This window comes from Megascapheus bottae, chromosome 7, assembly GCF_031878675.1.
Source record: "Megascapheus bottae isolate mThoBot1 chromosome 7, mThoBot2.hap1, whole genome shotgun sequence".
In the NCBI taxonomy this organism is placed as follows: domain Eukaryota; kingdom Metazoa; phylum Chordata; class Mammalia; order Rodentia; family Geomyidae; genus Megascapheus; species Megascapheus bottae.
Window position 1 is genome coordinate 73515353 of NC_143515.1, and position 27772 is coordinate 73543124.

Consider the following 27772-nt stretch of genomic DNA (forward strand, 5'->3'; position numbering starts at 1 on the left):
ACAGATATCATGCTTCTACTAAAGCCAACAACAACAGAGTATGTTGTATTTATTTCTTTTAACTTTCATTTAAAGTTTTTTGGAACCTTAATTTTAATCGCTGGCGCAAAGGAAGGGGACTATCCAAACAAATTTCAAGATCACTGTCTTTCTTCAAAAAACTTGGATAACTTTTTGCTGGATCTGGGAAAGAGTTTTCTTTGTTTCTAGCTATCTTATAAGACTCAATGTGCAGTTCCGTTTCTTTGACATGTATTTTAGGATTACTGAATTTGTGGTAGCTATTTTCCTTTAACTGAGGATTATGTTTCTGTGTACGGTGCTTTACTTTTTGAGTTGTGTTCTTTGCTTTCCAAAACACTGGACTGTTTTCTTCATCAGAGGAATATTTGTCAAGGCAAACAGTGCTCTTCACAGTTTTCTTAGTGGTTTGCTTGTCAACTTTTCTACTGTGATCTACTGCGGAGCTTGGTGGCTTGGAGGTCTTTAATAGTGGGTTACTGACAGAATATGGTAGAGAAGTATTCATCTTACACTCTTCTTGAAACAACTGGTCTCCTTTTAGAAATTCAGAGTTTCTGGATTCATCTTGCAGCCGATTTCCTGCAATATCCTTGGAAAGATGCAGTGCACAAGCAGAATTATTATTAGCCCTATGTGATTCTTTTTCCCTTGGTAAGGATGGAGTTTTGAGACCCGCATTGGGTTGTGCACTGATTTTAGAATATAATAATTTTGTATGTATTCGTTCCTTTAAAGGCAAATACTGAAGATCTATGTTAGTAACGTCAGAAAGAAGATGCTCTTCAGGACTCATCTTCTGAAGACCCCCACCCAACACTTCATTGTTTGTGGTGATCTTTTCTGATTCGCACAGCAACTGTTCTGAGATATTTTCAAAGTCATGAGACATGGCTGACAGCTGTGACTGACGTTCTGGTTTTAAGTCAGGAGAGAACGTAGCCCTTTGATTAGCTGGAGAATTACTAAAAGAAGTACCTTCCCAGTCAATGGTGCTCAAGTGTAGATTAGCAATCATACATACACTATGGGATGAAGTACTGGGTTGATTAGATTCTGAAATTAGAGACTTATTAGCATCTTTAATTGGTTCTGTAATGGAAAGCCTTGAAGAAGGTGTTAACTGGTCTTTTATACTCAAACAAGGAGCATCTTCAGGTAAAAGCAAGCTATTCAGGGAGGCAGAAGGAGGTTTCTGTGGTAATAGAGAAGGAGAAGAAATTTCCAAATTTAACTTGGAATTCTGCTTAGAAAAGACTTCACTCATGGGTTTTAAAGTCAAAAGTGACTGAAAACGTATTACATCATCTGATTCTGGCAAATTGTTTTCTTTAGGCTTAACTTTCATACCTGAAAAGGAAAAAAAAAAGTATGATTAATACCTATTTGTTTTCTTTAACTTAGATTAAAAACTGAAGAGTTGAGATAAGAAACCTATGGTAGCCACTTTTGCCTTTGTCCCTTTCAATGCATTCTTAGAAAAGCTGTCAAATTTTTTCCTCTGGAAATAATGATCACTGAGTTGCAAGAAATAAAGTGCATTTACAACTCAAAAATGTTGTATTTTGCTTAAAATTGGTAATTATTATTATTAACACCTAGTTATGTGAGTAGACACAGAGTCAAACAGTGTACTTTTAGCTCTTCAGTTATAAAAGAAATTTGATTGAGGGTGAGGGTATTAGGGATATAGTACAATAGGAAGGTGCTTGCCTAACACTGCAAAAAAATAAGGCTTAGGGCTGGAAGTTTGACCTAGTGTTAGAGTGCTTACCTACCATGCACAAAGACGTGGATTAGACATACATAGAAAAAAGCTGGAAGTGGTGCTGAGGCTCAAGTGGTAGAGCTCTAGCCTTGAGAAAGTCCAAGGACAGTGCTCAGGCCCTGAGCTCAAGCCCAGGACTGGCCCCCCCAAAAAAAAAATTCTAAAAAAATAATCAGAATATACATATATATGTATATGTGCATATATATATATATGAAATATTCATGAGGGCAAGGAAGAATATCATGCTATTTTTTTTTTTTTTTTTTTTTTTTTTGGCCAGTCCTGGGCTTGCGCTCAGGGCCTGAGCACTGTCCTTGGACTTTCTCAAGGCTAGCACTCTACCACTTGAGCCTCAGCACCACTTCCAGCTTTTTGTTATGTATGTGGTACCGAGGAACTGAACCCGGGTCTTCATGCATGGTAGGCAAGCACTTTAACCACTAGGCCAAACTCCCGGCCCAGTTGTTTTTTTGTTTTTTTTTTGCCAGTTCTGGGCTTGAGCACTGTCCTTGGACTTTCTCAAGACTAGAGCTCAACCACATGAGCCTCAGCACCACTCCCAGCTTTTTTCTGTGTATGTGGTACTGAGGAATCGAACCCTGGTCTTTGTGCATGCTAGGCAAGCACTCTACCACTAGGCCAAACTCCCAGCCCCTATCACGCTATTTTTGATTTTTCACTTTCACCAAAATTTGGGCAAGATAGACTCTACAGAAAAGCTGGACCTTCTATAACACTGGTATGTGTAGTATATACATAGCTAGCCAATCCAATACTTACATTTTTGTTTCTTCCCTTTAACTTCCAGCTTTTGCTTTTGGTAAATAGCAACAATCTCAGGATAGGCTACTTCAAATAGTGATTTTTCTTCAACTGTAAGTATCCCTAGGTCTCCAGGTTGTTTTTCTTCTATAGTATAATGTTCTAAAAGATCAAAAAGAAAGCAAAGTAGCCTCAATTATAGATAGGAAAAATACTTTTTTCCATGTCAATGAGCTTCCCAATAAGTTTGACTAGGTCATCCACAAATAGGTCATTCAACACAAATTTTGCTTCATAACATCATGTATCTAAAAGTCTGTTTATGACAGGAAGGAATTTATTTTCTTTTGCCTGGCAAGAGCAAATAGGAGATTCCCTCAAATTAGAGCTTTACATTCTTTTCTTGCAGCAATGGCAGCAGCAGCTTTGAGTATAAAAACTTTTCTTTGGATACAGCATTGTTTTTCAGTGGAAGAAGAGATAAAACTTCAGTAGGAAATGGATTTTGTTTTAACTTTCTTAAGTGATAGCTTCTGAAAAGAATGTAATTGAATGGGAGATTCAAAAGACTACAATTTCCCAGACTGCTATTTCAGAGATTCTCTCTCTCTGTCTTTTCCTTTCTTACGGTTTATGGCACTGGCCATACAGAATGAAGTGTGGGTTAGAAAAATGCTCTGTCACTGAGCTATATCCCCAGTCTGCCTTAACAATCTATGGAGAATAGTCTCAATTTTACTGGATTGGTAATAATCTTCAGATGAACATGTCATATGTAAATTGACAATATGATATCTAAATGCTGTTAGACTTTGTGTTTATTCTACATGTGGGAAAATGTATGAGAAGCAAAATTATAATGAAGATGTCAAAAATATAAAGCACATGATCTTAACATGTTTCTTACACTAGCTTGGGGTATACTTGGAGGAAAGCGCCATAGAATGAATTGACTTGAGTGTCAGACTGGGATGACTCATGGTCAAACTTGCTCAATCTCTCTTTCTTTCCTGAAAATACAGTAGTTAGTGAAACTATTGTGACACAATTTTCAAAATCCTTCAGCCAAATAAAAAAAAAATCCTTTAAAGCCAAATAGAAATGAGTTTGGGACCAGTTTCCATTTTAAATTATCTGTGTTTTACTTGCCTCTACTTTGGGTGCTAAGTTAGAGTTTAAAGTGTCTCTGTAGCAAAAATGAGAAGTCTTTGGTTTTAAAAAAATTATAAATTCTTATGAACTAAACAATAAAGAAAAGAGGAAAATAATACAGCTACTATTTAGCAGACTCTGCTCTAAAAATTCAATTATACATGAAATCTGATGACCAGACCAACTGTAGAAGGCTTAAGAAATATAAGTCAAAACCTCTTGAGAGTTTCATGGGGCAGCTCACACCTGTAATCCTCGCTACTCAGGAGGCTGAGATCTGAGGATTGAGGTTCAAAGCCAGCCTGGGCATTAAAGTCCCTGAGACTTTTATCTCCAATCAACCACTAGAAAACCAAAAGTGGAAAGTGGTGCTGTGGTTCTAGGAGTAAGGGGGGTAGCCTTGAACTGAAGAGCTCAGGGATAGTCCCTAGGCCCAGAGGTTCAAGCCCCATGACCAACTGACAAAAAACAAACCAAAACAAAACAAAACAAAAAAACCTTCTTGGGTATTACTCTCCTAATCATTACAAATGAAAGGTTAAACACAATCACTTGATGTTTACTATTTTTACTACTAGTCAAGGTCTTTAAAATAACATGAGTAAATGAAGAAACACGATCAAAACACGATCAAATGTTGTAAAAAAAAAAAAAAGAAAGAAATTTACTGAAAGTGAATACATACCAGGCTTTTCCCATTCTATTTCAAAGCAATGAACTCCATTTCTGATTCGGGGCTTAACAATCCTGAAAAATAAAGTTATCCACTGAGGTTTAAGTACATGAGGTTGTTAGCAATTTTCTATTATAGACTGAATAATTGGTATTTTACTGTAGGTTAAAAATATAATCAATTATTGCCCAGTTGTTTCTTTAAGCAGTAGTGTATTCAAGTATGAATTTTTTTTTTTTCCTATTTGGTGCCAGTTCTAGCGCTTGAATTCAGGGCCTGTGTATAGTCTCTAATCTTCTTTGGCTCAAAGCTAGTGTTCTACCATTTGAGCAACAGTGCTACTTTCAGCTTTTTCTGAGTAGTTTATTGGAGATAAGTTTCACAGATTTTATTGCCTGGGGTTAGCTAGAACCATGATCTTCTGAGTAGTTAGGATTACATGTGTGAGCCTGTGCCTGGCTTCAAAGAGTCAATTTTTTTGCTAGGTGCACAGTATATCATGAGAGGCTTTGAGAGCATTCCTTTTATTGTTATTATATAATAATAACAATAATATACAATATACATACTATATACTGCATAATAATACTATAATATTAATATCTGATCGTCTTTTTTATGAGGACTTTTGTTTTAAAGTCTACTTGATTTTATTACTTTGGTAAACATTTGCCAATAAATCTTCTTAAATCTGCGCCAGGAGTGTGGCCTAGTGGTAGCATGCTCAACTGGCAAGAACGAAGCCTTGGGTTTGATTCCCCAGTACCACATACACAGGAAAAGCTAGAAGTGGTGCTGTAGTGCAAGTAGTAGAGAGCTCTAGCCTTGAGCAAAAAGTGTCCAAGAGCAAAAAATGTCCAAGGACAGTGTCCCAGCCCTGAGTTCAAGCCCCAGAACTGGCACACACACACACACAAAAAATCTTCTTCAATCTGTTTTTGAAAGCTGTAGCAATCGAATGTTGTATAGTATCATTCTGCAAATTCCTTATAAACATAATACTGCTGAACTTTACTCATCTAATACAGTCAGTATTTTAACAGATAATTCATTTAAATTTACTGTGACTACTGTTATATCTGGGCTGACTGATCTATAAGTCTTATTTTGTGTTTTCTTTATTTTTTTTTTGATTTGTAAATTCTTGTTTCCTAGGCACTTTCTAATATTTTCCTTTTATGTTTAATATCTACAATATACTGGATGTGCTTTTTGTGCCTTATACGTGGAGTATAATTTGATCTAAGAACATTTTGTCCTACATTTTAGAAAACTCAGTTATGAACTCCTCAAAAGTTCCTTCTCATGTTAAAGGCATGCATGAAAATAGAACAATGGAACTTGTTGACGAAGTTTCAAGAATGAGAAAGAATGGAGGTAGGGATTGAATTCCATTCATACTGTGTGTATGGAAATATCAGTGAGTACTACCTCCCACACAACAAGTTTGTGCTAGCAAGAAGAACAAATAATAAGTAAATCATTTCTCTACATTTCTATTAGCTTCTAGAAATATACTGGAAATAAATTACTACCCAAGTTAAATATTCTGAAGTGGTTTTTATCTGAGTCTTTTTTTTTTTGGTGGGTCATGGGGATTGAACTCCGCCTGGGCGCTGACCCTGAGCTCTTCAGTTAAAGGTTACTGCCCTACTCCTGGACCTAGATGGTGTCCCTGAGCTCTTCAACTCAAAGTTACCGCCCTACCCTTGAGCCAAGCCCCACTTCCCATTTTCTAGAAGTTAATTGGAGATAAGTTCTTTTGTGCTGAGGCTGGCTTTGAATCTTGATCCTCAGATTTCAGCCACAAGAGTAGCTAGGATTATACAGGCATGAGCCACTGTGCCCAGCTTCCTCATTTACTTTGACCAAATTTAGCTGGAGTTCCATTTATTTCTTATTTAAATAACCTGTTCTCTTAGGTCTTCTTTTTCTAATAGTTCAGTTTTTATATTTGTTTATTTAAAATTATTTCTACTTTTTCATAATTTCATTTTTCTAAACTAGATTTATCTTCATTCATTGAAAAATTTTAAAATCATTCCTTTTCCCCCATTATTTTATAAACAAATTTAACCTGGAGTGAACTCATGATGCAATTGCTATTTTCTCAACTACTAGATTTCTTCATATCCGATGTGTTTGTTTTTATTCTTCTGTATCTTATCTCTATCCTCACTTCTATCCCTAGTCCTTGTTGAGTATTTACAGAAGGCTTTGGTTAGTGTTTTAATTAACTATCCCACCCTCTACTCAGATAGGAACAGATGAATTCTCGCCCTGCTAGGAAATAAGCCTGCTTCCACCAAACTTTTGTTGCATTTTTGATTTCTGTTTATCTTTTAATCTTTGATAATTTATCTCTTTGAAGCTGCTACTGTTCGGAATCTAAGAACTTATTTCTGGCCTCTCCTATATTTTATTCTTTTGTTCTTTGGTTCATAGAAATAACTTGTTAAACCTTGTTTATATGTATTTCTTCACATAATCTCTAGTTACTAGATACTAGAGTATGCCTTACTGTGTTGCCCTGTGAGCAGTGAATATAATATACTTCTAACATCCCAGCAGGCCTTACCTCCACCTTGAAAAAACTCAGAGCTACATAACCCACAATGAAAGAAACTCAGAATATTTCACATCATCAAGTGTTCAAAGTATAAACTGGAGTCTTCATCATATAATTTCTTAAGTCATATTACCGGACTGGTTGTAGCTGGTTAAAGTTCTTTCTACCAAGTTTTCTTTCCAACATGTCATAGCGGGTCAAAAGCACCAATAGTTTCTCACAGGCATAGTGATTCGGCCACTCCATTTTTTCCAGAGTGAATCTCTGTAAATAAAATAAACAAGACTTAGAAAAAAAAATGTCTTGGAGATAAATAGTACTCTCTGGCAATACTAGTTTTTCCTTCTGAATTAACACTGAAGCTATATTAATGAGAATATTTCCAGAAAAAGCAAGAAGCTTCCTAAAGAGGAAGTATACTTACATAAATGATGCTGCTAGAAGACTTCTTGGTTTTAATAGTACAATATTTCCTAGAGGCTGGTTATATTCCTTATCACTTTTTTTTTTTTTTTTTTTTGCCAGTCCTGGGACTTGAAACTCAGGGCCTGAGTATTATCCTTGAGCTTTCCTCAAGGCTACCACTTTCTGTGAATATGGTACCAAGGAATCGAACCTCGGACTTCGTGCATGCTAGGTAAGCACTCTACCACTAGGCCAAACTCCTGGCCCCATAAATAAATATTTTTCTGCGTTTTTGTTTTGTTTTTGGCCTGTCCTGGGGCTTGAACTCAGGGCCCGAGCACTGCCCTTGGGTTTTTTTTTTTCCCTCAAGGCTAGAGCTCTACCACTTAAGCCACAGCACCACTTTTGGCTTTTCCTTGGTATGTGGTACCAAGGAATCAAACCCAGGTCTTCATGCATGCTAGGCAAGCACTCTTACTACTAGGCCAAATCCCAGCCTCTCCTTATCCCTCTTATAGGCTCATTTTCTCCATCTATAAAAAGAATATAAATATAACCTGGGTCACAGATTGTGAGATTAAGTGCGAATATATGTAATTTATTAAATATAATAGTAGTTTTCAAGGGTCCAATACGTGTTGGTTGCTACTAATATGGCATTACTGTGGTTGATGGTGGAGGTAAACAGCATATATACAATTTACTGAGCTTCTCACTATTGTTAGGTTAATATAAATAATCCTTAAACTAATCAAAGTAAACATCTTTTCCAATCTTTCTGTTACCTAACTTTGTACTACACCAAGGAAGCATTTATTTTCAGATACCTGAAACAGCAGTAAATCAGGTCTCTGGTACTGGATAACCTTCACCAATTTATCCTTGTTCACAAGGAATTCTTGAATAACCTAGTGAAAAAATAAATGAAGATCAGGACTTAACATTTCTAAAAGTTTTGTTAAAGAAATAACAATTAAATATACTTACCTCATGGAATGGAAATCCCTCACAACAGCAAGCTTTCCTGAAGATTAATTACATATACATTACTAGTAGTTATGCACATATTATATACGCTTCACTACTAAATCAAACAACTTTACACAGACCCTGAAAAAAATCTCATCTGATCACTTCTCACTTATCAAAAAACATTCAGGTACTGTGTTGTCCCTGGGGTTTTGGGGGTAGAAACAGATTTTAAACTGAGGACCCTATGCTTGCTAAGCAAGCACTCTACACAGAACTATACTTCTGCACTCTACCACCCTTTTTTAATACTCAATACTTTGAGACAGAGCCTCTATTGTTGTCAGGGGCTCTTCTGGGATTGAGATTGTATTTTAGGTTCCCTGTCATAAATGGTATCATAAGAGGTATGGCCAGATTTTTATATTTAAATACAATTTCATGATTATTATTATTATATTATTATTATTTTTTATTTTGGTCACAGGGCTTGAACTCAGACTGGACGCTGTCCCTGAGTTCTTCAGCTCAAGGCTACAGCCTTACTCCTTAAGCCACAGAGCCACTGTGGTTTTCTAGTAGTTAAATGAAGGACTTTCGTGCCTGGGCTGGCTTTGAACCATGATCTTTGGATGTCGGCCTCCTGCGTAGCTAGGATTACAGGCATGAGCCACTGCCCCCAGCTACAATTTCATGAGTTTGTATGCTTGGGCTGGCCTGGAACCACAAGTTTTCTGACCTCAGCTTTCTGTGCAGCCGAGAGGACAGGTTTGTATATCCACTACCCAAGAAATCTTGCTAACTTTCTGCCTGGACTGGCCTTGAGCCTCAGTCTTCCAATGCTCCTGAGTAGTCAGGATCACAGGTTGAACTACTACTGCTGCTCTTGGCTTTCTATGCAGTATTTTGAATAATCAAGAAGCTATTCTGGATAGCAATTCAAGTCCTGGGCCTTGAGCTCAGGAGCACTGTCCTTGGGCTTTCTACCACTTGAGCCACAGCACCACTTCTGGCTTTTTTTTATGTCTGTGGTATGAAGGAATCGAACCTGGGTCTTCATGCATGCTAGGCAAGCACTCTACCACTAGGCCAAACTCCTGCCCATGTACAAATAATTTAATGACATATATAGTTCATACCAGAAAGAAATGAGTGTTTACTACACACTTACTTCATAATGCTGTTCTCTATTCCACGCAGCTGCCTATCGTACTCTGACTGGTGCCACTCACAAGGACAGCAGTATTCATAATCATGGGGCTCACAGAATTGATCACTTTTGCAGAACTTGCAGCCATTACGTTCGTGATCCTTATGTGAACCTTTTTGAAGACATGAGGAAGTATAACTTTCCTTGTTTTTTTTTTTAAACAAATATTTCATAAATGCTTGCTTTTGGCTTTACTTTGCTAAAATTTCAGAACGTTAATACTGCTCACTGTAGTATTTGGTATAAAGGTTTCAACATATTTAGACTGAAGAGTGTAATGCATGCTACAGTAATTCTTGAGATAAAGTGGATCTTATTACTACTACAAAGCACCTTTAAAAGTTACTCTTTTATCTCACAATCTAAAATGACACATTTATTAATAGTCAGTAATGGGAGAACTTTCTGGCATATGTACTAGCCAAATGCTAGAAAAGTCAATTAGTAAAGGATTCACTTACTAGAAAAACTCATGACTTTTTAAAAACCTCTGCCAGAATGTGACTGTGAATTATGTGCAATTATTTTTAAAGCCTGCCTAAAGCATGAAAAGAATATGACTGCAGAACAGGTGTAGGGGACCTAGTTTCCTTTAAAAGCAAGTGTGATAACCTTCAGAATTTTTTTTGAGGTGTAGAAGAGTACAATACTTGGCATGACCAAAGACTTGTCACTTGTAAAGTCATAGAAAATATAGAATAGTATTTTATGTATAAATAGACAAACTTTCTTGCCGAATTTAATTTATAGTTCAACAAGGATAACAAAAATATATTAGGAGATATAAAGTTGAATTTCCTTTAAGAGATGGTTGAACATAATCTGATCTTTTTTTGGAAGGCAAGTTATTTCTGACCCAAAACACCTTCAAATGATATCGGTTTCACTAAGACTTATGAAGACCCAATATATAAATGAATGTGCACTAGAAATTAATTTTAATTCACACCCAGTTAAAAAACATAGGACAAAAGTTTTTTAAGAATGTAAATATAAATCATTGGTAAAAAGGAAATGGTTTCATTTTCCCTATATTTTTCCTAAAGAGTTTATAAATCAAAAGATAATAATGTTAGGATCAAAGTAATTTATCATAGTTTTGAGTTGCACATATCCTGTACTTATCATTTTAATCAGATTACAGGCACATTTACAAAGTGCCTTCTCTGTGGCTACAACACAACTCCTGATTCCAAGGCATTCTCGGTATAGTGGGCAGGCCTATTTAAAGACCTCACAGTGTTTATGAAGGTATGTACAAGTGCAGGGGAACAGGAATCAGATCAAGGGGCGGTGAGGGTGTGTGTGTGAGTGTAACATCCTAGAGTTATTCTCCTGATCTGCTTACCTGGGTGGGAGCACACAGAACAATGAGCCAGTTTTTTAGTGACTAGTGGTTGTGAAGTAGCGTAACAAGACTTTTCAGTCCACTGATTAAACCTTTAATAGAAAATGTTTAATGAAAAAAAAAAAAAGAGAAATCCATGTCATAAAAATGCTATAACATGCAAATGTCAGTCTATTCTATTCCATTTTAACCCATCAAATTATTTTCCCTTTAATGTAGATCAATTTAATAACCTAACTTGGGAAAAGCTATAGTTACAACTTTTGTCACATGGCCCCAATAACAGAGAGAAGAATTTTTAGGAGGAGAATGTTTGTATGTATGGGTATATAAATAAATTTACATCTAATACATTCACCCAGCTTTTTTTTTTGGTCTATCATGGGGCTTGAACTCTGAACCTGGGCTCTGTCCCTGAGCTCTTCAGCTCAAGGCTACCACCCTATCCCTGGAGCCATAGTGCCACTTCCTGTTTTTCGTTGATTAATTGGAAATAAGTATCTTTCTGGCTTTGTAGTGCCCAGGGCTGTCTTTGAACTGCGATCCTCAGATCTCAGCCTCCTGAACAGCTAAGATTATAGACATGAGCCACCGTACTCGGCTCACCCAGCTTTTAAAAGAACCTTGTTAGGTAGAATTATGTGGAGAAAATGATCTGGATATCTAATTTTCATCTCTTCTTTGTGCCAGAATATAAGATAAAACTACAAATTAACTTTTTTTCTAAATAAGCAAAGAGTAACATATAACATCAAAATCAAAGGCTAAGCTGCCAGTTTAAAACTTAAAAAAAAAAAATCTGATCTCAAGCTGGGTGCAGTGGCTCACACCTGTAATTCTAGCTGAGATCTGAAGATCGAGGTTCAAAGCCTGCTCAAGCACTAAAGACAGTGAGACTCTTATCTCTAACCACAGAAAACTAGAAGTGGCGCTGTTGTTCTATGGGGTAGAGGGTAACCTTGAGCTGAAGAACTAAGGGACAGCATCCAGGCCCAGAATTCAAGCCTCACAACCAGTAACAATCAAACAAACAAACAAATAAATAAAATTTTAAAATCTGGGTCTCAAGCCAGGAGCTGGTGGCTCATACCTGTAATCCTAGGTACTAAGAGGGCTACAATTTAAGGATCACAATTCAAAGACATCCTGGGCAGAAAAGTTCATAAGATTATTATCTCTCCAACTGACCACCAAAAAAATACATATTTTCTTTGGATAGCTTCAAAATAAATAAATTATTTTAAGTGAAAACAGAATAGTTTAAAATTACAAAACCCCTTTTCTGGGATGCACAATCATTTTTGTTTCGTTTCTTTTTTTTTCCATATAATTTTTATTGTAATTAATAGAAGGGTCACATTACATTCGCCGGATGGAAGGTACATTACTTCACATACATTGATATCCTTTCACATGTCTTGGTCCCCATTTCCCTTGCCCCCACCCCCACCCTCATCTTGTTTTCCCCCCTTTCCTTTCCAATTTCAAATAACCAAATCATTTTTGTAATATTCACTATTAAACTCGACAAGAATAAAAGTCTACTGTTGCAAGAAGAAAATGTTTCAGTTACCTCTGAAGCAAACTTTGCCCTTCTAAAATCTGTATAAGTTTTAATGCTTGTTCTTTTCCAACTCCAGGGATTCCCTTTCACAAAGCAGAAAAACATTCAAATGTTAAGATCTTGGTAATGACAAAGGAGTAGCACATAAATTTAATGGAAGATTGTTCATCCAGAAAAAGAATGGTTTTGCTAATGACAGGAAAATGTACAAGATATGTGGTTCTGTGTTACATGAAATGACACAGTAGATATGGTGTGATTTGGATTTCTCTGTCTGTGTGACTGAGAGCTATAGGCCAAACTCTTGACAAAATTAGCCCTGGTAAGGTTTTGAACATAATCTTACAGGGCATTTGCTTATTTTGCCATAATATTTTATTGTATCCTAATTTTGTTATGTTTAAATCAGGGAAATCAAGCTCTTTTAACTTACCACCTTCCTCTGTAGTCTGTGTTATCACTCTTCTACCTATGTCCAGAATATAGCTACTGAAAAGATAGTCCATGGCACAGCAGAGGCCACCAGAAGTATCTTTTCTCTAGACTTTACCTTTGACATATCAATTGTTAGGTATTTTGAGTATCATCTTTTTTGTATTAGTATTCAGCTACATTGAAATGCAAAACCTGACAAAGCACAATATTAAAAATATTGAAGAAAAATGCTTAATTTGTGCACAAATTGCTAAAATATCAAAGGTTTAATGAATTATGCAAATATTTCTATAAATTCGGCTGTTTCTAGATTTTAATTATGATATAATTACATAGGAAAATCAGGGTCTTTTAATTTAGGAGAATTACAATAAAATGGTTTGTGTTACAAGTTTCTTTCCTCCTGCTTCCTTTGCTTACTAACTTGAAAAAAAAAATTTGTTTCTATATTTAGTCACTTAAGACTTAAGTTAGGAATCAGGGATAGATTTATATACTCCTTTAGTTTAATTTTTTCCTAGCCTAAGTGAAAAAAAATTATAAGCTGCTCTTCTTTGACTTCTCAAGTGTGTGTGTGTGTGTGTGTGTGGAGTGAGAGAGAGAGAGAGAGAGAGAGAGAGAGAGAGAGAGAGAGAGAGAAAGAGAGAGAAAGAGAGGGAGAGGGAGAGGGAGAGAAAACAACTGTCCATTCTAAGGTGATTAACAAAATGTTTTCACGGATAAAACCCAATGAAATGTTGAAAGGCATTGCAAATGGCTTACTTCAATAATCATGTTGCTTAGCAACAGTAATAATACATTGGGCATATGTATAACTGAAAAGCTACAATGGATTTTGAAAACTAAAAGATAGACAAAACAAGAACAGAAACTAGTATTGGAACAATATAACAAAAGAGCAATTTCTCTATTTCCTTGAAAGTATAGTCACACTTGAATGTGTCAGCTTCTAGGGTAGCTGTGGTACTTACTACTTATTATTGTGTGCTTGAAGATAACATTCAGCATCACAACTGCACTTTGTAACACTGCCTGAAATGCTGAGTATTTTAGCTCCTGAATACTTTATTATATTTAATCTTACATTTCTAAAAAATTACATTCAGTTATATAATCATATTAGATGCATATTTATTCAGCATGTAAGGTAACAAAAAAGCACAATATGAAAAGTAAATGAACATGACTTCTGCTTGCCTTTGGAAGATAATCACAACCAAGAAGTATTGCTAATCCAACCAGAGCATCTCTGTCCAAGCCTAGTTTACTCTTGATAGATGACATTGTGTAACAGTCAACATGTGGGTCCTAAAAAGAGGACACATTTAGTTAATTCTCAAAAGGTAGCATGAGCTCATTTATTAAACATAACAAAAACACCCGCCAAGATTAAGTTATTCGGGTGAGGAGTTTGGCCTAGTGGTAGAGTGCTTGCCTAGCATACACGAAGACCCGGGTTCCTCAGTACCATACACATAGAAAAAGCCGGAAATGATGCTAAGGCTCAAGTGGTAGAACTCTAGCCTGGAGAAAGTCCAAGGACAGTGCTCAGGCCCTGAATTCAAGCCCTGGGATTAGTAAAAAAAAAAAAAAAAAAAAAGAAAGAAAGAAAGAAAATTAGGTTATTCTATCTTCCTGTCTGCTTTGCCTATCAGTTTGCTTCGCCTATCAGTCTGCTTTACCTACCAGTGATACTGTAGTTTGAAATTTGGGCTTTATGCTTGCTAGGCATTTCAATCACTAAAATCTTCAGAGAATGTGGGATTTCAGTAGACAGCCACAGCTTAAAAAGTGGCTTAAAAATAAACCATAGGGTACAATTTCTTCTTTTCTTTAATTGTTTTTTGGTGACTAAAAGGTATGATATAAAAGACATATAATAGAAAATAAATATTCTCCATAATTATTGCATTACCTAAATTAATTGTTTTTAGTAGTTTGCTGCATATACTTCAAAAAAGTCCAATTTTCTCCAACTCATAATACTCTACAAAAAAGTAGAATTAAGCTGGGTGCAGTGGCTCATGCCTGTAATCCTAACTACTCAGAAGGCTGAGATCTGAGGATCACGGTTCAAAGCCAGCCCAGGCACAAAAGAACCCGAGACTCTTATCTCCAATTAACCACTAGAAAAGGGGATGCGGGGCTGTGGCTCCAAGGGGAGCCTAGAGCTGAAGAGCTCAGGGACAGAGCCCAGGCCCAGAGTTCAAGCCCCATGATCCATACACACACACAAATACACAAAAAGTAGAATTAAATAAAGTACTACACTATTTTTCTCCAGTAACATGTCTAAGTATCTTTCATGAAAATGCTTATACTGTTTTAAAATGACAGCTTAGTAATGGCTCCCACTGACTCAGAGGTGGTGTTCCAGTGGGGGGGGGCACTATTAGCATGTGGAGATAACAGGAGGCAGAGTCTGCCTGGCCATAATCCATGAGCTGCCTAGGCTCAGGTTCCCTCATACTGTAACTATAAAGCGTTTAACCATTCCTCTAACAGTGGTTGAATTTTTCTTTTTTCTTAAACTTTTGTTATTCTGCCTATTTGGAGATGTTTCAAAGCATAAAATAGTAAAACTGGTCATCCTTTTTTTTCCATTTATTTTTTATTGTAATTAATAGAAGGATTACATTATATCCACCAGATAGAAGGTACATTACTTCACAAACATTGATACCCTTTCTCATGTCTTGGTCCCCATTTACCTCCCCCCACCCTCACCCCATCTTGTTTTCCCCCTTCCCTATCCTATTTCAAATAATCAAATAAGCATATATACAATATATCAGATAACAAGGTGAAACACTGTAACAATATGAGATAGCCAAGGGACAGCAAAAGAGATGAGAGATAACATAGTACATTAAGGACAACAATCACTCATTATATGGCTTTTGTTTCTATATCCTGGAGGTCCTTTCATTTAGCATAATACTATATGGCCATATTAAAACTTGTCATTCTTGCTCAAAGCAAAATATCTCAGATACAATTTTGTGATGTATTGATGAGACTGATTTCGAGTTCAGAAAGGTGGGGGAAAAAAAGTACAGTCGGGTAGACAAGTTCACATTTTGAGGAGATTGAACTATGTGTCAATGTTCTTTTTTTAAGTTATTTTTAAATGACATGTCAAAATCACAAAAAGGTATAAATCAGTGATGTACAATATCATGCTTTCATACATATATAAATGACTAATGTTTAAATGAGCTTAATAATGTATCTCTTCAGCATATTTGTAACTTATTTATGGCCAAAATTTCCAAGTTCCCATTCTCTATATGAAATCAAGAGTAAAAAGCAATTACTGTATATCCTAATAATAGTCAACATTATTTTATTAATTGCTATTCGGCAAGCATCAAGGCCAGCATTTTACAAGTACTTCCTTTCACTCCCTTTCCGCCCCTATGGCAATACTGGAGCTTGAATTCAGGGGGCCTATGACTATGACAGTCCACTAGCCTAGTCAGCTCTTTGAGAACGGTAACATGCAGCTGGGTGTTGGTGGCTCACACCTATAATAGGTTGTTTGCAAGATTCCATCTCAACAGAAGCTAAACATAGTGGAGTGTCTTTGTTATCCCAGCTACAGAGGAAGCCTGAACACATAAGTCATAAGTAGATTTCAATCCAGGGGCATGTCTGGGAAAGGATGCAAGACCCTATCTCAAAAATAACCAGCACAGGGCAGGAGCTGGGCCTAGTGGTAGAGTGCTTGCCTAGCATGCACGAAGACCCGGGTTCGATTCCTTGGTACCAGAAAAAGCCAGAAGTGGTGCTGAGGCTCAAGTGGTAGAGTTCTAGCCTTGAGAAAGTCCAAGGACAGTCCTCAGATCCTGAGCTTAAGCCCAGGACTGGCCAAAAATAAATAAATAAATAAATAAATAAATAAATAAATAACCAGCACAAAAAGCTCTGAACATCTGACTCACAGTTAGAGCACCTAGTGAGCAAGCACGAGTCCATGAGTTTAAAACTTCCATTATGACCAAAATTAAAAAACAAAAACAAAACAAACCAACTTACCTTGCAAAGAAATAAGTGGAATAGAAAATACAAAATACCTTTGTGTTCATAGTGAAATTCCTGTAAACAGTGTGGGCCCCATAGAGAAAGGCATCCCCATCATTGGTGAGGCAGCCGTCGACATAGCCAGCAGTGTTGAGGTAAGCACACATGGCCTCTGCTTCCCCTGCAGCTTGGACCCAGGGGATTCCCAAGCATTCAAGCATGTCAAGGCACTGAAACAAAAAGTAGTTACAAGAAATCAATTTCTACAGTGCTTATTTCTGTATTCATCACATCTGGCTACGTTCTTTTTTCTCCTTTTCAGAGTCATCTTATAAAGAGCAATAATATGATCTTGAAAATTACACAGAATTACAGGTGGGATTTGCTTGAAAACAATGGAAGGAGTAGGATAGTGGGTAGGGACATAGATGAGACAAAAGAGTTGTCGACAGACTGATGTTGGATTACTTCTGTGCCAATTTACAACTTTCTAACATAAAAAAGTTCAGGTTGTTAATGTCAGCTACAAAGTAATCCATGTTTGTTTGCCATTGTTCAATGCAGTTATCTTGATTCTGCAAATGTAAGAAGGATGACTTGTGTTTGTGAAACTACAATTGCTTTCTAAAAATGAGCTTTTCCAAAGAAGGTGGTAGTATCAATTTGGTTTAAGAATTTAAGTTTATTCTGTCTCCAATCTTGTCTCCCTAAAGTTCTCATGTTATTGGAAACTATGTAAAAGTTAACTGTTAGTATCAGTCTAGGAAATCAGATATCTTCATAGGATGATTATGTGGTTTTATGGTAAAGTAATTATTTGGATTATGGCTTTAACCTGGCTGAGCAGTGTACAGTTTCATATGATTTATCTTTACTGTCATATGTCATTCTCCATGTGGTGAGGAAGAGTATGAAGATGACATTCTATTGTGCCTTCTATGTATTAATAGAATAAACACACTTTTATCAGATTAATTACTTGCATGATATATAAGAAAAAAAATGATCAGTGGTGTCCAGTTGGACAAGTTTCCAAAAGGCAGAGAACTTAAACAAAGACAAGGAACTTCTGGGTGGGGAAGGGCACACCTCTAATCACAGCGCTTAGGAGGTATAGGCAGGAGGTTTATATGCTCAATATCAGCTTGGTTTATGTAGCCTTTATTTATCCTTCTTTCTTCAGGAAAAAAAAAAAGTTTTACTCCTTGGTATTCTATAGCTAGATAAATTTACCTTTTCTACCTGAACTCTAGGTTAAAAAATATCCATTCAAAATAAGCAAATCTCAGCTCCTGCTACCATGTGTCCTTTCAAAGAACCCACAGCAGACGTTGAAAAATAAAGCAGTGGATTAGGAGCAGGGTCCACTGCTGAGAGTAAGAAACAGGAAACCAAGAGATGAGCAATATTTAGCTGATATTAAATGCCCAGGATCACTTAATAATAACAATGAAGAAACAGGAATGGAGCAGTTCTCTGAAGAAGAGATAGACAGAGATACCAGATATGTAATGTTTTAAAGGAAGAGATCCACAGAAATTTCCAGGAACTAATTTTACAAGAAAGAGAGAGCAGCATAGATAGTACTTCAGCTATTGAATGTTTACTTCAGCTACTTCAGTTTACCTCAGGTGTAATATTCAGTACTTAAAAACCACATTTAAAAAAAATCAACACATAAGGATGGAAATTGGACAACATTTCAGATAGGAAAAAAGTAAGTTTATTCATTTATTTTTTTTGCCAGTCCTGGGGCTTGAACTCTATCACCTGAGCCTTAGCAGCACTTCTGACTTTTTCTGTGTATCTGATACCAAGGAATTAGACCTGGGGCTTTGTGCATGCCAGGCAAGCACTCTACTACAAGGCCACATTCCCAGACCAACTCTAATGTCTTATTTTTAGGTAATTCATTTTAAAATGTTTTAAACCAAAACTGAAATGAATTCAAAGAATATAATACCCAAAGACCTTGCACAAAACAAAACTGACAACCTTAAGAGAACAGTAAGTAAGAGACCTAATGAAGGACTAAACACTAAAAGCAGTTAAATATTTAATCTCATGATTAAAAGGTAAACATGTACTAAATGAAATCTTTGTTTTTGCGTGACTCAAAGATAAATTTACCACTCAAAGTTCTTGTGAGTGCACTGTCATCGATTATTTCACATATGTATCGATAGTAAAAACATTCTAAAACTTTACCCTATCAATTCTTTTTTGGGTAAATTTATGTAAAGTCAGCACAAAAAGGGTATACGCACAAAAAACGTTGGCCTTTAAGTCACGGACTAACCTGAAAATGATATACAATCTGAGGAGGATTTGCAGCTTGATACAAGTTAACCACCATTACAAGTTTTATTTCAAAAGAAAGTGACAGCTAGAAATTATGCATGATATGGTAAGCAAGAAGCCTATAATAAAAATTATTTGTGTAGTATTATAGCAAATCTTTAAAAACATACATTTGGAAAAAAACCAAATTAATAGCTTCCTAGTTTTAATTATACATATATGTATGTTATCAACTAAAATTATATATGAATAATTACTAATTATATATTCATATGTACCAATTTGGAATATACACATATACATGTATGGTCCTAATTTAATATATGATCATATATAATTTTAGTTGATTTCTTAATTTAAAAAAATATACTATAACAGGGGCCGGGCCTAGTGGTAGAGTGCTTGGTTAGCATGCACAAAGACCTGGGTTCGATTCCTCGGTGCTGCATACATAGAAAAAAGGTGGAAGTGGGGTGGGGGGTGGGGGGGGGAAATGGTTACCAAGACATGTGAAAGGGTATCAATGTATGTGAATTAATGCACCTTCTATCTGGCAAATATCATGTAACCCTTTTACTAATTACAATAAAAAAAAAAAAAAGAAAAAGGTGGAAGTGGTGTTGAGGCTCAAGTGGTAGAGCTCTATCCTTGAGAAAATGCAAGGACAGTGGTCAGGACCCTGAGCTTAAGCCCAGGACTGGCAAAAAAAAATTAAATTAAAAAAATATACATATAAACTATAACAAATTATAAAAATAACAATTACTTTTGCAAGTGTATGTGTGTGTATGCTGGAATGGGGCTGAAACTTAGGGACTGCGTATCGTCCCTTAGATTCTTAAGTCTGGTACATAACACTTGAGCTCTACATTTAACTGGAGATCAGAGTCTCAGGAACTTTCCTGCTGGGGCTTACTTCTAATCACTATCTTCAAATCTCAGCTTCCTGAGTAGCTAGAATTTCAGGTGTGAGACACTGGCACTCAGTAATCATCACTTTTAAGAATTACAAGACTTAAGTAAAGTCAAATATGTATTCTATAGGCAACCTATCATAAAATTTTAATGGGTGAAGTAGGAATTGAGATTTCATAATTCTGGGAACCTATGTGCTGAAGATGTTACTGAGAATGAAGTTTTCTAAGCCCCTACACTATGTACTACTTTTGCGGGGGTATGGGGGCTGTGGAAAGATGATGCAAGATTCATTGATGAACATGATTAAGGTGATTGAACTTGGCCCTGCATAAGGCTTCAACCACATATTCTTTATGCTGTGGCCTGGTGTGGCTGTACATGATTATATGGCCAATGTGAATTTTAACCATTGTGCCTGGGCACCTCCAAAAGGCACCTGCCTAGAGCATAGAGAGGAGACAGTGTGAGATCAGACACAAACATCTACCATCCACTGGGACACTGTCGCCAGGGTCCTGGAGGACATCCCATACAAAAAGCATGCCGATATCCTATGAACACCACCCAGGAGGCTGCTGTTGACAGCCAGTATAGGGGTTCCAAGTTCCTGTGAGAAAAGGATTCTGGTGGGCTTAATTGGCTGCAGATGTACTAGTTATTTTAGATCACATTTTGATCACATTCCTGCAAAGTATTCAGAATAAGAAGTCCTGCCTCTGATAGCTCTGAATTTCTTAACGCCAAAGGTCAGGACTAAATTCAGGTCAGTTCTACTCTAAAACATTACTCTTTTTATCTGTTTTCCTAGTCACAGCACAGTTAATCAGTATTAAAATGTACAAACTTCATGGAGTTCAATGTGTTCTTCAATGCAAATCAGAATTAACTGAATATACAAGCCCACCTCTTTCAAGACTGACTTGAAATGTGATCTCCCTGTCTTCTGAGACCACGTTTTTCCAGAAGTCCCGTAACGTATCTGATTCCTCTTGCTTATGACATCAGCTTTCAGCTGCGGTGGCTCCCCTTCCATAACAAAAACCAACTTTACATCCATTTGAGTTAAATATGAAATACGAAAAAACAAGTTCCTGAAATACAGAAAAATAAGTTCCTGAAATACGGATATACTAATAATTTCATGGATGACCAAAGTCAAAAGAGCACTATTACCAAAAGGTGAGAATGTTTAGCTAGTATAGAATATATTACAAGGAATGAGATTTAATTAATTAGGATTTGATTTTATATACTGGAAAAACCACTAAACATTTTGAAGTAATGGTGGTTTGCGACTATTCTTGCTGCTGTGCACAAATTGGAAGTGCAGGCCAATAGCAGAGGAAAGGATACAAGAAAAGAGGTTGTTTCAGCAGTATAGGTTAAAAAGGAGTTTGGCAGGGAGTGAGGATCTAGAAAGAAGTAAACTGTTAGGATTCAACAGATTGGATGTGGGATAGAGGTAAAACAGAGAGACAATGGCTCTCATAATCCTTCTTTTACTAATAGAAGAACTCTACTAGTTATGTTTTTAGTAGGGGATAGATACGGGAATCGGGTGTTCAAAGAGTAAGATATACAAGAAAAGGCAGACCTAAAAGTACAAAATATATTTTAACAAAAGAGAAATAAATTTCAAGTAAAATCAAGACATAAAGCCTGCATTTGCAAGCAAATAGTTATATTCTAAGAACATTGTTATACCTGAGGTGTGGCTTCACAACAGTTCCAATCATTTTTTTTACTGTCTGTGCCTCGCACACCCAGAGACTCAGATCCACTGCAATGGTTTTCCCACCAAGATTCTGTAAATGGATGTGTTGCTTGACAGGCTCCAAAATTGGCCACAAATCATTCACACCCATTCTGATTATCTGCAACACACTTTTTTAAAAAAAGAAAAAAAAAAGTTAAACCCAGAAGGTCAAAGCAGAAATCCAAAAACTATATTATGAACAAGCGCAAATTCAAGAAAATTCAGCGAATGTCCTCCCACTTATTTATTAGTCAGCATTTTGAAATAAATCAAAATAACCTGAAACATTAAAATGAAAGGAGAAACTACTCTCTTCCAGTTATTAGCTAGCTGTCTTCAATTCTGTTGTTGGTTACTTAGATATTTTCTATAAGCTAACTTTACAATATTAAACATTAACCTGCTTCTTTTATTTGTAATTATTGGTCAGACATGAACAACATTTGCCATACAGTTCAAGGATAACTAGACAAACACAATATCAGAATGTTATCCTCTGTATGACCAACTGTACCCCAAACCAGAAGGTAGGAGGCAAGAATATATTAAGATGATATACAGAATCCTTCTGAATATAAACTACTGTGTTACCAGAGTTCAAATAAATTTTCTTACATTGTAAGGGAAAGAGAAATACTGCCAAGTATTGCTATCTGTAATTTTCTGTGTTTTTTAAATTTTAATTATACGTTATATCAGTATCACTTGTGTAGTCATGTTCTATAAAGTACACAAATATGCACTATGTCACTTTACAAAGAAAAATATGCAAATATAAACACAAACAAGCATTCAGTAGTTAATATAGCCCTGTAATAACATTGTCTTTCAAGTCAAGTTCTGGTTGAGTTTAACACTACACTGTGGCACAGATTCAGAGGGTTTTTTTTGTTGTTTTTTTTGTTTTTTGATTTTAACATTGTGATTAATTCTAGAACAGGGGAGACATAGAATTTCTAAGATATTAGTATGAAAAAAAATTAGATCTTTAAAGCATTAGGAAACAAATCTATTCCTAGTTTTGCTTTCATTTGTCATATATAAGGGATAGTGGAGCAGGTTGTTACCAAAGAATATGCTGTAGTTCTACTCCCTGGAAGATTATCATAAGTAATCCAATTTCATTTAAATGTGACCATGATTGTTACAGCCAACCTAAATATCTCCTGATATTTTCTAGAAATTGATTTTGGTACATCATTACAGGTACACAGATTAGTACTATATAATTACTATAGCATCACTTAGTAAGATACTATCATAGTAAGCTACTAGGAAGAACCAAGTGTTCATCAGTAGAGAACCCTAAGCACTGATGGAAAAATAGTCTCCACGAGCTAGGCAAGGTGGCTCATGCCTGTAATCCTAGCTACTTAAGAGCCTGAGATCTGAGGATCATGGTTCAAAGCCAAGCTGGCCACTAAAGACCAACAAACTCTTATCTCCAGCTAACCACAAGAAAAAAATGTGAAGCGGGACTGTGGCTCCAGGGGTAGAGGATGGTAGCCTGGAGCTGAAGAGCTCAGGGATAGCACCTAAGCCCCAGGACACACACACACACACACACACACACACACACACACACACACACACACACACACACACACAATCAAATATGCAAACAGAAGTATGTGGGGTGTAATAAAACAGGTACTAAAGTTATATATTAGGCATGACTGCAGTCTAAGAATAGAAAGAGGAGCTGGGTATCTGTGGCTCATGCATATAATTCTAGCTACTAAGGAGGCTGAGATCTGAGGATGGAAGTTTGAAGCCAGGCTAGGCAGGAAAGTCTCAGACTCTAATCTCCAGTCTACTACTTAGAAAAAGAAGTGGTACTGTGGCTCAAGTGGTATCATGCCAGCCTTAAGCAAAACATGCTCATGGACAACACCCAGACCTAGAGTTCAAGTCCCAGGACAGGCCCCAAAAAAGAGAATGGAAAGAATGAAGAATCACTCTTGAAAGTATTTAACTTTGTTTTCCACTAAAAATAGTCATGTGTATGGTATTGTATGTATTATTGAGACAATGTCATTCTTTATCTCAAATCTTTCTGAATCACTTAGGAACCTTAATGTACAGTTCCCACCTATTTACTGAAAAAATATAGGCCTTATTTTTTATCATAAGCATCAAAGAATTGCTACTGCACAATATACTTTTTTGCATTGTTTTCTGAATGACAGAAGTCAACGAGATCTTTTAAATGAGCTGTGTTGTTTTTAATGACACATTCCAAAAAATCTTTCTTATGCTCAAAACTTATCATTAGTGAATTTCTACTAGACCTTGAATCATTGTAAAACTACACATTATTTACTATTATTAACTAGAAGATACAGTAATACACTAAGCAATAATGTTCAAAGGACCAAGGAAACACATGAGAAATGGCATTTTTCTGTACTGTCTTGGCCTTCCCTAATGTTATTAATTCCACTCTGATATAAAAACATCAAACTACCTGGTTATTACCTTCATAATTGTGACTAACATACATGTTTTCTTTTGGAGACAGGGTGTAAGTAGATAACAGCCACTACCTCATAGCAATTCTTCTGTTTTGGCCTCCTAAATACTAGACTTAAAGGCATGTACCACCCACAACCTGCTTTGCATCTGACTGTTGATTTTAACCTCTTCTCAGACCTGTCTTTTTAGCCTGTCTCCACAAATGTGTTGTTCTTGATACTTCGTATACTTTGCTTCCTAAACAATGGGTTAGCAAGTACCTGACCTGCAAAATACCTTAGAAATTTTCAATTTCTAATGCCACTCCCCTATTTTGCCTACAGACAAGTTTTCTAGCAAACCTTTCGGCTTCTACTTTTTAATACCTTCCACTGCCACACAACCCTTCTCCCACAGAAACTCAAATGATCATGTATAAAAACCCTAAATTATATCAAAAGCATCATCTTTCTGGTAATAAACAGTAAAGTTCCTCTTAGGTGACACTATTTCTTTTTGTCACAAGTTAGTTTTCTCCATTTATGGTGACTATCTTATGAAAAGGCAAAAAAATTAATGCAAAATGTGTTCTTTTAAAATACTGTTTTAGGGTTATCATCCTCACATCTACAACCTAAGTTTAAAAATTCATGTATTTAGGGGCTGGTAGTTTGGCCTAGTGGTGGAGTGCTTGCCTAGCATGCCCGAAGACCGGGGTTGGGTTCCTCGGTACCACATACATAGAAAAAGGAAGCTGGAAGTGGTGCTGAGGCTCAAATGATAGAGCTCTAGCCTTGAGAAAGTCCAAGAACAGTGCTCAGGCCCTGAGCTCAAGCCCAGGACTGGTCAAAAAAAAAAAAAATTCATGTATTTAAAATACATTACTTTTGAAGATCACTTATAAAAGCAGAATCGTATCTCAAGTACAAGCTTGGCCATTAGTGGCTCATGCCCGTAATCCTAATTACTGAGGAGGGTGAAAACAAAAGGTCAACATCCCACAGGATAAAGTTATTTGAAAACAGCTCAGCTTTAAGTAAAATCTAAAAATACTATATCCATTAAACCCACCAATGTCTAAATTTGCTTGGTTTTGTATTTCCTTAATAGGGTGAAAATGGAAGCTTCTGTGCTATGAATATGGTGAGTCCCTGCTCAACCAACTTTACTGATACTAATATGCTCATGCAACAATACACATTATATATGAAATGTCTCTCTCAATATGCTCAAAATTCTTAAGAATTTAGTTGTGACACAAAAAACACGAGTCAACAAAGTCAACAATACATAGCAAATTAGCTTCACAACCTATGGATAGCTTCAATTTCTAGAGGAGTACTAGAACTGGAACACAGAAAGTCTAGGGGTGACTGACCTTGGGAAGGCATTTAACCCTTTTTCAGAGTGAGATTATTAGACCAGATGAATTATAAAATCACAATAACTTTTGAATCTCATGAACATTTTTGGCAGTTTGGAATAAATTATATTAATTTTATTTCAGAAATCATCCTTTGGTAGAAAGAACATCGACTTCTACTTAAAGGGCTTAAGAATGCATTTCAAGTTAAAACACAAACAAATCCTTTGATGTAACCATATGGTGTCCATAAATCAATTTGTGCTCCTTAAACTTCCTTAAAAGCTAATAAGCTTTTATTGGTTAATTATAAAACTGAATGAAGTGAGAAAAACACAGTACCTTGCTAATTCCACTAATGAATCAAATTTAAAGAACGTAAAGTCAGTGGATTGATTTATGCAAAAATGTCATTTTATTCAGTCAAGTTTTCTAATTTAATGTTGAGCAAACATTAGTTTACTTTAACAAAATAGGACAGAACACTTGGATTTCCCAAGTTTCATTTATATGGCTATAGTTTTGTATATACACTGACAAATAATGTAAATTTATCAGTACAAGAGTGTACTTACTGTGATTTATCACATAACTTTACTAAGCAATGCTGCTTTTTAAAATTAGTTTTACTATTAAATGCACCTTAAACTCTGAAGCATGTTCATCATATTATTATTTATTAGAAATGCTCCTAGATGCTGGAGATACAATGTAAAATTAGATTTAAAGACGTGGGTAAGGTGAGGGGAAAAAAGGACAGTGCCACCTTATTGTTAGACAGCATGGTCAGTATTGGAGAGCAAGGTGTGGAAGGAGCGAACAGACAAAAGGTGGCGCACCTCTCTGGGCAGTGAAGTGTCATCTAAGCAAGGATCTCTCAACTGTGTTCCTTATTAGTTTCTAAGGCAAGAACTGCCCCACTTCCAGTCTATTTCATGGCATTTGACATTAGTACATGGAAATTTGTACATGTATTTTATTACCTTGATATATCTCATTACTTTTAGGCATAAAATTATCTTTGAAATGACAAGATTTAGTAAATGAAGGACAGAGCTTTGACAGTGATTTGATCCCCATTCAGGAGGAAGATTTGGGAGAACGGAAAGAAGGTAGGTTTCTGAATATACTCAGCATATTTATGAGGGTTTTAAGAATGAAAGTGATCGGAAAACGACACCGAGGAACCACACTGGTTTGGTATTATTTTAGGGGTCTACACTTATCGATTGGGGCAGGGGGAGAAAAGATGACATCGCAACCCAAATATTCTAAGAAAAATATTGTCTATCTGCAACCTTTAACGCAGAAATGAGAACACCAGGTCGCGTTTGGGCACCAGGGAGAGCTGGCCCGGATGACCTCCAGCAAGGTTTGGGACTGAACTTCTGGGAGTTCACAGGGAAGGACCAACGGGGCCCAGTAGCCTCGGGAAGGCGGGCAGAGCGCACGGTGGCGGCTGAACTTTCTGGTGACCAGGACGGGCAGTAATTCGCAGAGCCAGTTCAAGGCCAGGCTTGGGACGATGGAGCCGGGTGCCGATCGGACGTCTTGGCTCAGGTTGTGTACTAAAAATGAAGCCACAGAGTAAATTTTTAGAGGAAGCACAAGGCGGGTGGGACCTGGGCGCCCACACCTACTTCACTCCTTAACTCAGGCCTCCGGAGGAAGGCAAGGAAAGGCCGGGGCGGTCGATCTCTCCACCGTCCCGCAGGACTTACCCAGACAGCCCTTCCTGTTTGGCTCTGGAAGAAGCCCCTTCGTCATTTACAGTTGGGCCTGAAGTCTAACTATTGCCTCCAATATTCTGAATTTTCTTAAAATCAGAACAAGCAAATAACGTAACTCCAGTGCCAAGCGCTCAGCGCCCCGAACACTTTCGAATTCCGCGCCTTTGCCATAGTCCCCGCCCCTTCCGGGAGGCGACTTCCTCTTTCCCGCCCCCATTTCCAAGCCACCCCCTTGGCTGAGCCTCCTAGGCCAAAGTACGCATGCGTAGACCTGATGCCCGAGCCGCACAGCGAGCTTCACTTTCACTTAAGCACAACGCCCTCCAGGCGGCCGCTTCCGTCCGCCGC

The 27772-nt window shown here is 36.8% G+C and overlaps 2 protein-coding genes and 1 pseudogene across 10 annotated transcripts in view; 1 reads left to right on the forward strand and 2 right to left on the reverse strand.

Moving 5' to 3' along the window:
• On the reverse strand, positions 1 to 27544 carry Gen1 (GEN1 structure-specific endonuclease). The gene is made up of 14 exons (XM_090337424.1): positions 27416 to 27544; positions 21826 to 22005; positions 21026 to 21212; positions 16956 to 17132; positions 14077 to 14187; positions 12454 to 12527; positions 10881 to 10972; positions 9494 to 9644; positions 8341 to 8377; positions 8181 to 8261; positions 7082 to 7212; positions 4392 to 4453; positions 2573 to 2716; positions 1 to 1371 (listed from the first exon to the last, which is right to left on the reverse strand). Exons 2-14 carry the CDS (start codon positions 21984 to 21986, stop codon positions 59 to 61), a joined length of 2721 nt encoding a protein of 906 aa, XP_090193550.1. The 5' UTR covers positions 21987 to 22005; positions 27416 to 27544; the 3' UTR covers positions 1 to 58.
• The window catches only part of Smc6 (structural maintenance of chromosomes 6), a 101851-nt gene that overhangs the window by 17987 nt on the left and 56092 nt on the right, over positions 1 to 27772 (forward strand). For 5 of the 9 annotated variants that reach the window (XR_016536292.1, XR_016536293.1, XM_090337414.1 and 2 more), the window contains exons 1-2: positions 25446 to 25474; positions 26779 to 26806. Coding sequence is in view for 6 of the 9 variants with exons in the window: in XM_090337414.1 (XP_090193540.1) it covers positions 25466 to 25474; positions 26779 to 26806 (37 nt within the window). In the remaining 3 variants the exon portion in view is untranslated. Of the gene's footprint in view, positions 1 to 25441; positions 25475 to 26778; positions 26807 to 27772 lie in introns of those variants that run through there. The other 4 variants (XM_090337413.1, XM_090337422.1, XM_090337415.1 and 1 more) reach the window with 4 other exon arrangements.
• LOC150061070 (small nucleolar RNA SNORA70) lies at positions 20621 to 20767 on the reverse strand (annotated as a pseudogene).

What these genes read in the sequence shown, in the direction of transcription:
- Gen1 (XM_090337424.1), bottom strand. Translation starts at nt 21,986, where the DNA reads ATGGGTGTGAATGATTTGTGGCCAATTTTGGAGCCTGTCAAGCAACAC. An exon ending in GTTGTGAAGCCACACCTCAG is followed by an intron (nt 21,213 to 21,825) that starts GTATAACAATGT and finishes TCTGTATTTCAG; the next exon opens with GAACTTGTTTTTTCGTATTT. An exon ending in GGGCAAAGTTTGCTTCAGAG is followed by an intron (nt 10,973 to 12,453) that starts GTAACTGAAACA and finishes TTTCTATTAAAG; the next exon opens with GTTTAATCAGTGGACTGAAA.